Consider the following 14075-nt stretch of genomic DNA (forward strand, 5'->3'; position numbering starts at 1 on the left):
ATTTTTTAATCTGTTTACTTGTTTACTATAAGTTTCCCATTAGAATATACTCTCCATGAAAGCAGAGATTTTGGTCTGTCTTACCTTTGCTCTATCCCCAGGGTCAAAAACAGTGCATAGGGCTTCCCTGGTGGCGCAGTGGTTGGGAATCCGCCTGCCGATGCAGGGGACACGGGTTCGTGCCCCGGTCCGGGAAGATCCCACATGCCGTGGAGCGGCTAGGCCCGTGAGCCATGGCCACTGAGCCTGTGCGTCCGGAGCCTGTGCTCCGCGACGGGAGAGGCCACAACAGTGAGAGGCCCGCGTACCGAGAAAAACAAAACAAAACAGTGCATAGTGTATAGCAGATGTTCAATAAATATGTGTTGAATGAATGAATGCCTTCTTCTAGATTGTTATCATATTAAAGACCAAAATGAAAGTCTCATTCATCTTTCCAGCCCAAAGAGCAATCTAAGTGCCTTCCTTATACTTATGGGCAGATACTCAAAAAATATAAGCTGATAATGAAGTAGTTGCCATTTAATGAGTATCTCTAATGTACCAGATACAATGCTGGCAGCTTTACATGAAATATCTCATTCAGTCCTCACAACAACCCTAAAGGGTAGTATGGCAGAGCTGTGCCTTCTGGATGAAGGCCCTCATTCCCCCAACATCCAGAAGAATTGCCTGCTGATGGCTCACAGCTGAGTCTCTCTCAGGCACTGTCCTCAGCAAAAGGAAGCTATGTCACCCAACTCGAAGACCTTTCCCTGGTGAAGCCCTCTTCTGATGACTGACCAATGTTTTTAAAGGCCTGGCCCCTTGCCTCACCTGAGCAATTCTGAAAACTCATCTCAGCTCGAGTTCTCCATGAGACTGACTGCTGAATGAACAAATAAATAACAAACTAGTGTCCCAATGACAGAAAAGGGAATTATACTTTTTCAGGTGGATATAATGTATAAATTGGGTCTCCTTCCTTCTCAATGATTTTACTAACTAAAATTACAACCCTTTTTCCATTTTCCCAAAAATATACCTCAACACTACCTCTAAAAAATACACAGTTACCAGTAATTGTTGACTAAAAAAAGAGTTTGATTTGGAGGCAGCTGTATTTCCCCAAAAGCTAGTCAGGCATTTTCAAATACCTGTGATTTATGTAGCAAAATATGCTCCTAAAGACAGTAGATGATATGACAACATGCCAAGGAGAAAATCACCAGAGATCTGACCTGTGCCATACAAAGTGAAGTCCATCTCCAAAGTCCCAGGACAGCACTCAGCATGCACATACCCCTGCATCCACAGAACCTGGAGAGGTGGCAGGCAATCCCAGGAATACGGCACAAGCTCATCAATGTTACATCATCTTGGGCAGGGCACCTTGGTTTCTTCATGAGTAAAGAAACCTAACTTGCAAGGATAGTCAACCAAATTACAAAGCTTTTAGCAGAGTGCCAGGTAGAGTAGGTGCTCTACGAATGGTAGCTATTATTATCGTTTATTATTTTTTAGAATGACAACCAGAAAGCTAAGACATCAATGAAACATTTGTGGATGATTTTCTTGTACAGGTTAAGAAAGTCTGAATTGAAAATCCAGCTGGGTTACAGGAAAATTACTCCCTTTACAAAAGATTTACCACAGACTTCCTTTAAAGAGGGGCCCCCTCCGTTGTACATTTAATATATAATTAGATACTGCTTATTCATGACATTTTTCCAATCAAATGATATTAATTCTTTTCCATTCCTCCCACAGCAAATAAAAACTCATCTGCCTAGAGTTTTACTTATTCTGTTTTGCTTCTCATTTCAAGAGTAATATGTGTTCATTAGAGAAATTCAGGAAGATAGAAGCAGAAAAATAAATCACCCATAGTCTCATCAGCCAGAAATAGCCATTGTTAGCATTTTACATGCACTAAAATGTAGGCCAGAACCCACTGGCCTAGTCAGCCAGTTTCCTTCTAATCATTATGTCCATGACTAGAGTTTTTTGATTTTGTATATATAGTTCTAATTGTATCTGGTTTTGGTAGTATTTTTTAATATGAGCAATTCTTCTCATGTCATGACAAACTCTTCAGTATGCCATATTTACCTAATAATTTCTTGTACTTGGGAATAATGCTATAGTGTCTCTATGTAAAGTACTTGTGATAGCTGGTATCATCAAAATCAACACCATTATTAAGATTACTGCTGCTCATTTTTAAACTCAGAAAGACCTCCCACTTCTAGAAGATAGGTCAATATTTCACATATATTTTCATTTTCTTCAGTTTTGCTTTTACAATTAAATCTTTAGTCCATGTAAAAATTTAATGTGTGTACAGTAAAAGACAAGGACCTAAAAAAAAAAAAAGGCTTTTTTTTCAAAGTGCTAACCAATTATCCCCAAATCACTGAATAAACCTTCTTTTTCTTACTGATTTACAATACCTCCCTAAACAAGAGTTACACACACATACACACCTGGCCTAACAGGCTTCACTGATTGATCCATATATGCATATATTATTTTTTGGCTTTAAAATGTTTTAATATTTGGTAAGGCTAGTACACCCACCCCAACACACACACCCTTCCACTTTTCTTCAAAAATTAATTAGCTATTTTCACTCATCTTCTTTTCTAGATAAATTTCAGAACTACTTCCTTCTGGAATTTTTTTTTTTTTTTTTTTTTGTGGTATGCGGGCCTCCCTCTGTTGTGGCCTCTCCCGTTGCGGAGCACAGGCTCCGGACGCGCAGGCTCAGCGGCCATGGCTCACGGGCCTAGTCGCTCCGCGGCATGAGGGATCTTCCCGGACCGGGGCACGAACCCGCGTCCCCTGCATCGGCAGGCGGACTCCCAACCACTGCGCCACCAGGGAAGCCCCCTGCTGGAATCTGGAATAAAGCTGCACTAAATCTATAAATTAATTTAGGAATAACTGATGTCGTTCTAACACTTCTTCCCTTCCACATACATAATATGTGTTTCTATTTATTCAAGTTTTCTATATCTCTCTACAAAACTGGGAAGTTTTCTTCAAATGAGGCATTTACATTTCTTATTAAGGTTATTTCTAGAAATGTTTTTTGTTACTACTGTAAATGATTTCATTAGACTTTAAGTGGTCATTAATTAGATTTGGATGGCCGCTGATTTTTGTACACTTATTTTGTACAAAAGCTCAGGAGGTCTTCTATAATCTGCAGACCATAAAGTACCTCCCCAAGTTTGTTTCACGCCACTGACAAAGAAGAACCCACTGGCCTAGTCAGCCAGTTTCCTTACTGTCACTGAAATACATCCTGCTCAGACTCACCACCTACCCAATTTTACTTGCTCTTCAAGGCTCTGCTCCCACGTAAAAGTTTTCCTGACTAGCCTGCTCCCAATTATCACCTACCCCTTTCTATTCTCCTCCAGCACCGAAATAAGTTCTCATACATTTAACACTTTCCCCAAAGTTAGGAATAATTTTCTTTTTATCAAATTAGGGCATCCAATTTTTTATATTTGAGAAAAGATTCAACAGAAAACAAGTAAAGTGAATTTATATACATTTTGCCTTTTATCTTAAGAGATTATAAATTTGAGACAAATTTGGTAAAAAATGTACTGTTTGTTTAAAATAGTGATAAACTGAAAGCAGCCTAAATATCTTTCAACAGAGGTTCAGGTGAATAAGTTATGTAATATTTTTTTTTTAGGTAAGAGATTTTTATTCTGTAATATTATTTTTAATGGTTATGCAGCCAAATAAATTGATGACAAGAACAATACGTATTGACATAGAAAAATGTTCACAATATGTTATTAAGTGAAAAAGCCAAGACAAGATAAAAAAAAAAAGAGGGGCTAGAAAACAGCATTGTAGAAAAATTGTTTTTGTTTAATGGGAAAAATGTCTGAAAAAATATATACGAAAATTAAAACAGTGGCTATTTCTGGCCAGTAGTACTATATGTGAACTTCACTTTCTTTTTTATTCTGTTTAATGAGCACTTACTGTTTTTTTTTTTTTTTTGCGGTACGCGGGCCCCCCACCGCTGTGGCCTCCCCCTTGGCGGAGCACAGGCTCCGGACGCGCAGGCTCAGCGGCCATGGCTCACGGGCCCAGCCGCTCCGCGGCGTGTGGGATCCCCCCGGACCGGGGCACGGGGATCCTCCCAGACCGGGGCACGAACCCTCGTCCCCTGCATCGGCAGGCGGACCCCCAACCACCGCGCCACCAGGGAAGCCCGCACTTACTGTTTTTATAATCAGATTTTAAAATTAGTCAACTTCAAAAACATGCCCCACTGATAACAGCCCATTATAAGAGTACATGATCACTATTAAATCAAATATACTTGTGGAAACATACCGAACAACAACTTTGAAAAACAAAATCTTTTTTTTTTTTATCTAGGTGAAAAATTCTGAGTACATAGGAACTCGGGGGACGTATCATAAGGCGCTGGGCAGTTACTACTGCAAAAGCATTTTAAAATATATTCTGAGACTTTCAGAAAAAAAGAGTACTGAATCATGGAACCACCCTGTTGAAAAGGTCCTTAACGATTATCTAGTCAAAGCTCCTCATTAAACAAGAAAAATGAAAAGAACAAAAAGCAAGCGAAAAACAAAAATAGAGGTTAGGTGAGTTCTCCAAGATCATACAGTTAATTATTGGCATAGTCCAAAAGTTTTATGATTCAAAACTTATGCTTTTTAATTCCTTTCTCAATTTCTCCCAGTCAAGATATGCTGCAGTCTGTCATTTCTACTCAGACTATAAAAGACAAATGTTGATTTTATTTTACTAGGGTTTTCTTATCATCTGTCCAAAAAGTGAACAGGAATGTATACAATATTGTTAAATGAAAAGACTCACTTCTCTTGGTTAAATATAGCTTCTGAGCTCCATAAGAAAGTTTTGACAAATAGGCATTATGTTAGACTGTAACAAGTAGGAGAAGGCAAATTCTAGTATTTACAGACTCTTGAGAACCTGAAAGTCAGGAAGAAAAAAGTAATACCGAGTTTAAAATTACAACTGTGCTGCAAACTTTTCATATGTGAGTTATATGATATATGAGTTCATTCAACACATCATACTTTTCACTTTTCTGGTATATTCACTTTCCCTTAGAGGGTTCGGAAGGGGCCTCTTTTTAAGTCAATTTTAAACTTAATATGTTTTAAGCACAACAAGTTTTTCATAACACAAGCCATAATTAACCATTGTAAACGGCACTGATAACTCTGCCCACCAGAGGGAGCCCATATAGATTTTCACATAACAAGAAACCTCAAACATCGTTTGTATGAATTCTAGAATCATATTATTCATAATATGATCAATATTGTAAAATCACTTGATAATATTTCTATCCCCCCAAGTAGAGAAAAATTAAAAATTAATTGAGATCAGGTATGTAAAGCCCTCAACAGAGTTCCTGACCTATAGCAGAAGCTCAAAAATAATTGACTTTCCAAAATTTGGATCCTCCTGAGTATTAGTTATGTCACTCAAAGAAAATAATCTGGTATTCTAACTTGTACACAAGTTGGTGTGAGCTCAGTTGATATCTTCCCTGATAGATGGTTCTATCCTTGGTAGGTTGACAAACCTGGTTCTCAAGCCTGCAAGATAGTATCAGACCATGGACAGGAAGAGTTCATTAAAAATGTCATCCTGAGAGGACCTGTTTTGGCAGCCCTATCCTTAGTAGGTGATACACTGAACTATTGGCTACCTGCCAACTAGAAACTGAGAAAAGAGGGAACTCTTTGACCCATTCCAGATTTTTCTTGGAATGAAGGAGAAAGTCAACTGACTATCCCTGAGAACCATGCTTCTACAGTATGTGATACAATCATTACCACCAAGATGACTTTCTTTCAAGAATAAAGAATGCACAATTGAGAATAAAAGTCTGTATAAGAACCTGGTGTCTAAATGGCCCTACTGAGTATCCCCATCTGCAGTCTGGTGTGGTTGACTTGCCTTGTAGTTCTCACCATAATAAGGCCCAGCCCCGTGTTCGCTGGATTTGTGAGGTGGTTGGCTGGGTATATGAACTACACGTCTATTTTAAAGACTCAATCATCTCCAAGATCTAAATATGACAAACCTAGAGGACCCCACTGGGTTCCAGCTATGCTCTCCAATCCAGATTTACCAAGAAGCACTGCCATTGGGGAGTTACCCACCACTTGTTGTCTTAATAAAACTCTAATGTCTGTTGGGCCCCGTGAACCTATTCTCCACTGTTTAGAACTGAGAAAGGGAAGGCATGATTAATTGGCATCCTACTAAAACTTTGAAAAAAATGTTATTGTGATATCTACCACCATGAAACTTGCCAACTAGAAAGCTGGGAATTATTCTACCTCTCCCTCTTTCTAACCCCACCAATGGCTACATTTTTAAAAAATCCACCTCCTAAACATCTACTTCATCCATCCACTCTGTCACTAGCTCATCAGCTCTCACCTGGATTACTGCAATAGCCTCCCGATTAGCTCCTCTATGTCAGTCGTGTTACACTCCAAACTCATCTGCAATATTGCTGATTATTTTAAAAGACAAATATGAACTTTTCAGGCCTCTGCTCACATAGCTTAGAGCATAAAGTCCAAACTCCTCAGCACTGCTGACAATGCTCTCACCCAAGGTCTGGCCAGCTTTTCCTCTAAAGAGCCAAACAGGAAATACTTCAGACTTTGCCAGCCTTTGCCAGCTACAACTCTACCACTATAGCACAAAAGCATCCATAGCCTACATGGAAACAAATGACCGTGGTCGCATTCCACTGAAACCTCATTTACAAAAATTGGCAGCGGCTGGATTTGGCCTATGGGCCAAAGTTGGCTGAGCCCTGCTCTAACCTAATCCAGCAGAGCCTCGTCTCCTGCCTCTCTGCCCCTCATCCAGGCCTGCTCCAGAAAAGGGCTCCAGTCACTCCAGCCTTGCCTCTGCTCCCCCCCAGTCACCCTGCTGCTGTACACCGGTGCCTTTGCTAACACTCCTCCCTCTGCCAGGAATGTGATTTAACTCCCTTCCTTTGTCTGGTAGAATGGTTCTCATCCTTCAAGGTCCAGTTTGATTTTCTACTGATTCTCCCTCAAGGAGCTTTAGTTATCCTTTATTTCTATTTTCAAAGAGCCGGGACATATGTCTCATAGTTTTTTGTGACCTCACAAGGACTGACACCTATCAAGAGTCCAATACTTACAGGAGATGGAATAAATCAATTAGTATTGAATAAATATAATTTCAAAAGCTACAGTTTTCATAAATCCTGCAAAATTTCAGGAGGGCAGTCCATACAAAGGGCTCACTATTTATATCATTGAAAGTCACTAGCACTGAGTTCTGCTTACAGTACACACTCAGTTATTATGATCCATAAAAACACAGCACCATGAAGTTAAAAGAAGACTTGGAGAACATTAATGGAGTGAGAAACTGTGCCTCTCTGAGCCCTATGGCTGGTTCCAAAGGGGCTCCTCAAGGAGAAGGGGGAATGGCGGTAGAGGGGCAAGCTGGCTAATGAACCTCTCTCTTCCCAGCCCCCTCATACCAGCCTTAGCAAAAGCTGCTCCTTATTTCATTTGCAAAAAGAACTCCCCATTAATTTTTTTTTAATCTATATGATTCAACAGACCCACGTTCTGTTTGAATCCTACATCCTAAACCTACACTGTTTCCTGATCTATTCCTGTCTTGTGTGGGCCTGTCTCCAGCTTCTCACTGACCCTTGGCACCTGTTGCCTGATACTGCTTCTTTGAACCATGCTCCCTCAACTGAAACCCAGTTTAAGTAGAATTATACTCAATCCTTGGATAAAGTCTATTTCCAGCTACTATGGATAATAATCCAGGTGGTCCCAGCTTAACCTTTGGCTCCAAACATTGGCACACAAGTTCAACACTACAACTCAGAAGAAAATCAAGGACCTGGGGAATCAATGCTGAGCATTACGGTTGTCACTTCTACCTGAGTTGTTGTATTATTTATGGGTCTGCTTCTCCACTTGACTATAAACTCTTTGATGTAGGAACTAAATCTTACTAATAAAATAAAAGCTACTATTTATTCAAGGTTTATTCCAGATACTGGATTAAGTGTACATATATACTGTATAATATTAAGGAATCATGTTAGGATCACACATTTCTAGAATTGGAAGGAGGCTTGGACAGAGATCAACCAGCTCCAAAATTAAAAGCAAAGTGACACAGTAGATAACACTCATTCTTTAATTCAAGAAACATTTACTGGGCTTCCCTGGTGGCGCAGTGGTTGAGAATCTGCCTGCTAATGCAGGGGACACGGGTTCGAGCCCTGGTCTGGGAAGATCCCACATGCCGCGGAGCAACTAGGCCCGTGAGCCACAACTACTGAGCCTGCGCGTCTGGAGCCTGTGCTCCGCAACAAGAGAGGCCCGCGCGCCGCGATGAAGAGTGGTCCCCACTTGCCACAACTAGAGAAAGCCCTCGCACAGAAACGAAGACCCAACACAGCAAAAATAAATAAATTAATTAATAAACTCCTACCCCCAACATCTAAAAAAAAAAAAAAAGAAACATTTACTGAGAACCTATCCTGCACTATTCTAGAACCTAAAGAGTCTTTGTTTTCATGAAGTATATAGTCGAGTGGATAAAAAACAAGTCAATGGATACATGATATGTTAGATAATGACAGGAATAAAGCGGAGGAAAGAACAGAAAAAGGATGCTACTTTATACAGGGCAGTGGAGGAAGGGCTCACTAAAACAACGAATGAGCAGAGGCCTAAAGATCAAACCACATGGAATCTGGGAGAAAAGTGTTCCAGGTCGTCGAGGAAACAAGAGCAAAGGTCCTGAGGCAGGAATGTGCCTGGTGCATGTGAGGAAGGCAAGGAGGCTAGGGCAGCTGGAGTAGAGTAAGAGGAAGGTGACAGGAGGGGAGCTCAAGGAAGGTAGCAGGGACCAGACCATCTGGCTTTGGGTTGCTGTAAGAAGTCTGAATTTAAGACAGGAACTAAAGATAATTAACTCATAAAAAAAATAAAAGTAAATGACACTTAGCTTTCACAAAAGCAATGTATAATAATCAAAGAAAAATTCATCTGCATGCCTTATCTGAAAATAGAATTCCCAACAACAGGGTCACTGTTTATCTTATAAACAAGACATCTTTGTTTTACAAGAAATCGCTACAGTTATAGTCTAAGCTGTCGGTTTTACCAATGTGGACACTGAGGTGCAGAAAGATTAGGTGGTCTGTCCACTTCCTGGCTGAACTTGGTCTAGAACACAGGTTCCCTGATGTTCTGTTCACTGGCTCCTGTTGCCCCTGCATACTCAGTCTGGCTACTTAGAGGGGTCTTGGTTTACTGTGTATTGCTTCCCCTGGACTCTGTAACCTTTATAAATTAGTAAGAAAATGAAAGAGCCACCCCTATGAGGCACCTCCAGACACATTCCCACACCAAAGCCTGTCATACAAACTCCCACAATTCTAGTTTTTTATTCCCCACAGAGTTGAAGACCACCAGGCAGGTAAAGTGAAGACAGGTCAGGCACTGTGCTAGGGAACAGAAGGCACATTTTTGCCGGTTTTGCCTGCCCAGCATCCCTTACTCCCTAGTGTCAGACATAGCACTCCCTTTTCCAAGGTTCTGGTGGGGCAGCAATCGCAGCACCCAACCCACCTATTGGAGTGGACATCTGACCTGGCCATGTGAAGAACCTCATCCCTCTGAGGCCATAACGAGGGCTCAGGACCCAAGCAGAACCAACTAGAGTCCTTTCCTGGGGTTTTATGGATAAGACCTAGAGAAAGAAGCTCCTTCCTGTGTTTCCCAGTTATACAAGCCAACACATTCCTATTTTGCTCAGGTTAGTTTAAATTAGGTTACCCTTACTAGCAATCAAAAGAATTCACACTCATGCAAGCACTTGCACACCTTTTCTCATTTCATCTGCATAACTACCTTATAAGGTTGCTATTATTCACTCTATTGTAGGAGTGAGGAAACTGAGGTTAAGTAACTTGCCCAAGTTCATGCAGTAAGTAAAAGGCATTCAAATTCAGGTCTTTATGCTCCAAATCTTATTCAGTATGCAATTATGAATTCAGTATTAACTCAGGAAGAAGAAACTCAGCTGAAGAATTTTTGGTTTAAAATTATAGTGGAAATGTATGTATGGGGCAGGGTGGGAAATAAGCAACATTAAACTTGGAGTCAAAGGACCTGGCTTCTTCCTCTGGCTCTGTCCTTTGACCTCATCTATTATGACTCTGGGCAAGACATTTATTTCACTTACCTGAGTGTTAGTTTTCCCACCTATAAAATGAAAAGACTGAACAACATGAACTTAAGATCCTTTTAAGTACTGAAAGAAAAAAGTCCTTGGTTCTGCTTCAGGCATACAGACTCCATTTTTACTATATGTTATGTAGGATGTCAGCAAATTTCAACTTTAATGCCAGGTCCAACAATAGGTAATGGTTGCCTGGGGCACAAAGTTGCAAAGGATTCTGAGCAACACAGATGTACTGGGAAATTAACACTGGCTTCCATGGTCCCAGGGATGGAGAAAGAGGAATAGCTGCATGCTTGCCACACATATGCCATCGCTGATAGCTTCACCTTGACAGAGGAGGGTCACTGCCTCCACTATTGATGATATTAATACCTACACAGGATTTTCAGATTCCCTCATGAACTTACTTGGTTCCCCTTTGCAAGTAAAGAATGAAAGTACAAGAAAGCAAAGTGGTGTAGGGAATAAAGTTTTGTGCCACTGATGAAAATACATCTAAATGGCCTACACAGGGTTAGGGTAGGAGGGTGAAGGGGAACAATAATAATCATTATGGCTCTTTATGATATATACAAAGTCTCATAAGATCCTAATAATCAGCTTACCAGTCAAGTAGGGTATTATCATGCCCATTTCATAGAAAAGGGAAATGAGACTTGGGTAACAGGACTTACCCAAGTCACCCACATCTAAGTAGCAGAACCCAGATTGGAATATAAGTCTTCTAAATCCAAGACCCAGTTTCTACTCCCAAGGTCCCCATTAATCCCACAGCCCAAATGAGTTAACTAATCAAGCTCCCATTGCAAAGTGGCATAGTTATCACTGTTAGGAGTTGTTCAGTTATGAAAAGTTCCTCCCCCCCCAAATCTGAAATGCCATTACTAATCTGTTTGTAATTTAACGGGTAGACACGCATTGAGTATAAATAAACTGAGCATAAAGTTACCCATCTCCACACCTTTGTGCATACTCTTCTCTTAGCCTGAGATGCCCTTCTCCACCTTATCTGCACTGGAACCAACTACTCTTCTTTCAAGATTTGTTTCAGGCATCATCGCCTCTGTGAAGCCTTTCTTGGCCCTGACGCATAATTGAACACCCTCTCCTTTGTGTCCTACACAACGTCTTCAAGGCGTTGTGGCACTTCTTTTGGTAATATGTCTGTCTCCCCCACCATTCCTTTTAAATCGCGTTATTCTAACACAATGCTGGTCAGAAGGTAGGTGCTTAATGTATGCTTATTGATGGACTGAATATATTCATCTGGACCAATTTCCCTTCCGAGGCTTGAATATCCTCTGCAAACTGCCACTCACTAATTCATGCATACATATATTTAAAAATATCTGAGTGTCTACAAAGTACCAGGCACTGCACTGTGTATCAAACAGAAGTGGATTTACCATGAAGTTTGAGTGTCAGGGCCCCTCCCCTGCACCACCCCCCAAAGCTCTGAACCTTTTTTTTTTGTCACTTTGTATTTTTATTTCTTAAAGAGGACAGACAGAACTGTATAAGCTTCAAGCTCCACAAAAACTAGATCCACCCTTGGTGCCAAGGATCCAAAAGTGAACCTGGCAAACTTTACCTCTCCCCTTACAGAGTTTCCTGTGTAGCGGGGAAGGAGACAACCATTTGTTCATTCATTGATCCAACGAACATTTACTAAGCAATGCTGTGAGTCAGGCTTCAGGGATTCTTTAGTGAAGCCAACACTGTTACTGCCTTGAAGGAGTAGGTCCCTGCTCTCCCGAACGAAAGCCTGCTGTGTTCAGGGAACAGAAAGTAGTTTAGATGGCTGTAATAGAGAGTGTTTGTGAAAGATTATCCTAAACCAGTCTCAAGACAGACCGGTCCCTGGCATGAACCCTAACCTACTGCAGGAGGCAAGGAGAAGGGACAGGTCGGCCGAATGCGATCTTGGATCTCAGTGCGGGGCGGGGGAGGGGAGGAGGCTGAGACAAGTAAACAGAAGAGATAAATACACTGTGACTGTAGTCAGTGCTGCGACAGGAAAGCAAAGGACGGTGAGGGAAGCTTCGCCTGCGTTCAGGTCTGCAGTGACGGCAAGCTCATTACCTCACAAAGCAGCCCATGTACGTTGCAGACATAGTTCCGAGCTCCCCAACATGCGTCCCCATTCCTCGACCTAAGTCTGTTCCTTTCCAAAGACAGCAGTCGACTCTCTGTGACCAACTCTCCTGCCCCCCCCCACTTGACACAACCTTCTCCAGGAGCTTCCCTCACCCACTGCTTACGGGACAGAGTCCGGTTTGGGGTCTGGGGTCCCTGCCGCGGGTCCGCCCCCCTCTCCAGCCCGCCGTTTCCATAGCAACCAGCTCACCACTTCGCGCGCCCGGCTGGAGAAGTCGCCCTTAGGCCGGGGGCTCCGGCGGAACAGCTCGTCACGGCTGCCCTCGACCCCGCCGCCCACCGCCACTCCCAGCGCTTTGTTGCGCGTCTTGACGGTCTTGACGCTGGCCCGGAACAGCAGTGTGATGTCCACCGCCATGGCGACCCACACCCACGGCCCCCACCAGGCCCGCCCACGTCAGCAGCCGGCGACCGCGGCGCGAGCTGGGCAGCTGGAGGACCGTTCCGTTTCCGCACGCCTCCGCCCACCAACGGCGACACGAGAAGAAAGGTTCCGGCCCGCCCGGGGCTGCCGCGGCGAGAGGAGAAAGGTTCCGGCCTCCGCAGGCGCGCGTGCCCATCCCCTCGGCGACCCGGACCCAGCGACGCTCACACTCGCGCCCGTTTCTCCTCCCGGCAAACTTTGGCGGGCTTGGCAGCGCGGGGAGGTCCCGGAGTCCCGAGCCCTCGCGAGCTCGCTTAGGGCGTGTAGGCCCCGGGACCGAGGGGATCGGGAAGCCGGAAGGCTGGCTCCATTCTCTTGGCTCCCTGTTGCGCGGGTTGCTAGGGGACAGGAAGCGACCCAGCCTGACCCAGACCTCATGAACCCACCTTGTGCGGGACCGAAGCACGTGGGCGGTGACCACCTGGGTGCAGTAAGTGCTAGGGCAGAGCAGGTGTGCACGGCACAGAGCTAGAGGCTAGAGGCCTTTCTTTTCCAACCGTCACCCACCTGATCTGTAAAATGAAGCCAGCACCTTCCTCAGTGTTTCTGTGATAGTTAAGCGAGATAACACGTGCGAAGTGTTTTGGCGTTGCTTGGCTCCTAGAGACCAATGAAAGTTAGTTACCGTTGTTAATAATAACATTATTGTTAACATTCTTGTTATTAATTATGGTGGGGAAAGCTCTATAGAGAAGGCATCACACTGTAGAGAAGGCAGATTTGAAGAATGACTAGGAATTTATCAGATGGAGACAAGGACGGTGGAGTTACTGGTTTCTGTTCTTCCTCATGTATGTTTTTTAAATATACCACCTTAAGTCATAGTTACTTAAGTCGTCAGAAAGTTAGCCTGTGAATTCTTTCTACATTTTGGTTCGAGGTTCAGATCTAATTCAAGATCTCTTTGATTTCATCATTTGTTTTCTTTTTTTCTAAAGAGGATGCACAACTAGAATATTAAAATGTGGTTGTCAAAGAGTGGTAGGCAAAATAAAAAATTATTTTCATATCAAGATGTTATTTATCTTTTCACTCTTATTCTTTCATAAGTTGTGCACAGTTGGGTTTCCCAGAGGCTGGGTGACTTGTGATATTGCAAAACACTGAATGCAAAACAGCTGTCTTCTATTCGGTCAAACTTTAAAAAGATTTGCAAAAATGTAAAACAGTGCCATTCTCACTAAGTTGTTTTGGAAATGCTTTT

General features: G+C 42.6%; 1 protein-coding gene across 2 annotated transcripts in view; it reads right to left on the reverse strand.

The window, feature by feature from the left end:
* STX18 (syntaxin 18) overlaps positions 1-12990 on the reverse strand; it is a 123174-nt gene extending 110184 nt beyond the window's left edge. Inside the window, exon 1 of one of the 2 annotated variants that reach the window (XM_007100832.4) lies at positions 12638-12990. In XM_007100832.4, coding sequence (XP_007100894.1) covers positions 12638-12805 — 168 coding nt within the window. In that variant the 5' untranslated portion in view covers positions 12806-12990. The remainder of the gene's footprint in view (positions 1-12637) is intronic. The other variant, XM_055086146.1, reaches the window with a different exon arrangement.
* Between the last annotated feature and the right edge of the window lie 1085 nt (positions 12991-14075).

The sequence above is a fragment of the Physeter macrocephalus genome, chromosome 7 (assembly GCF_002837175.3).
Source record: "Physeter macrocephalus isolate SW-GA chromosome 7, ASM283717v5, whole genome shotgun sequence".
Taxonomy (NCBI): Eukaryota; Metazoa; Chordata; class Mammalia; order Artiodactyla; family Physeteridae; genus Physeter; species Physeter macrocephalus.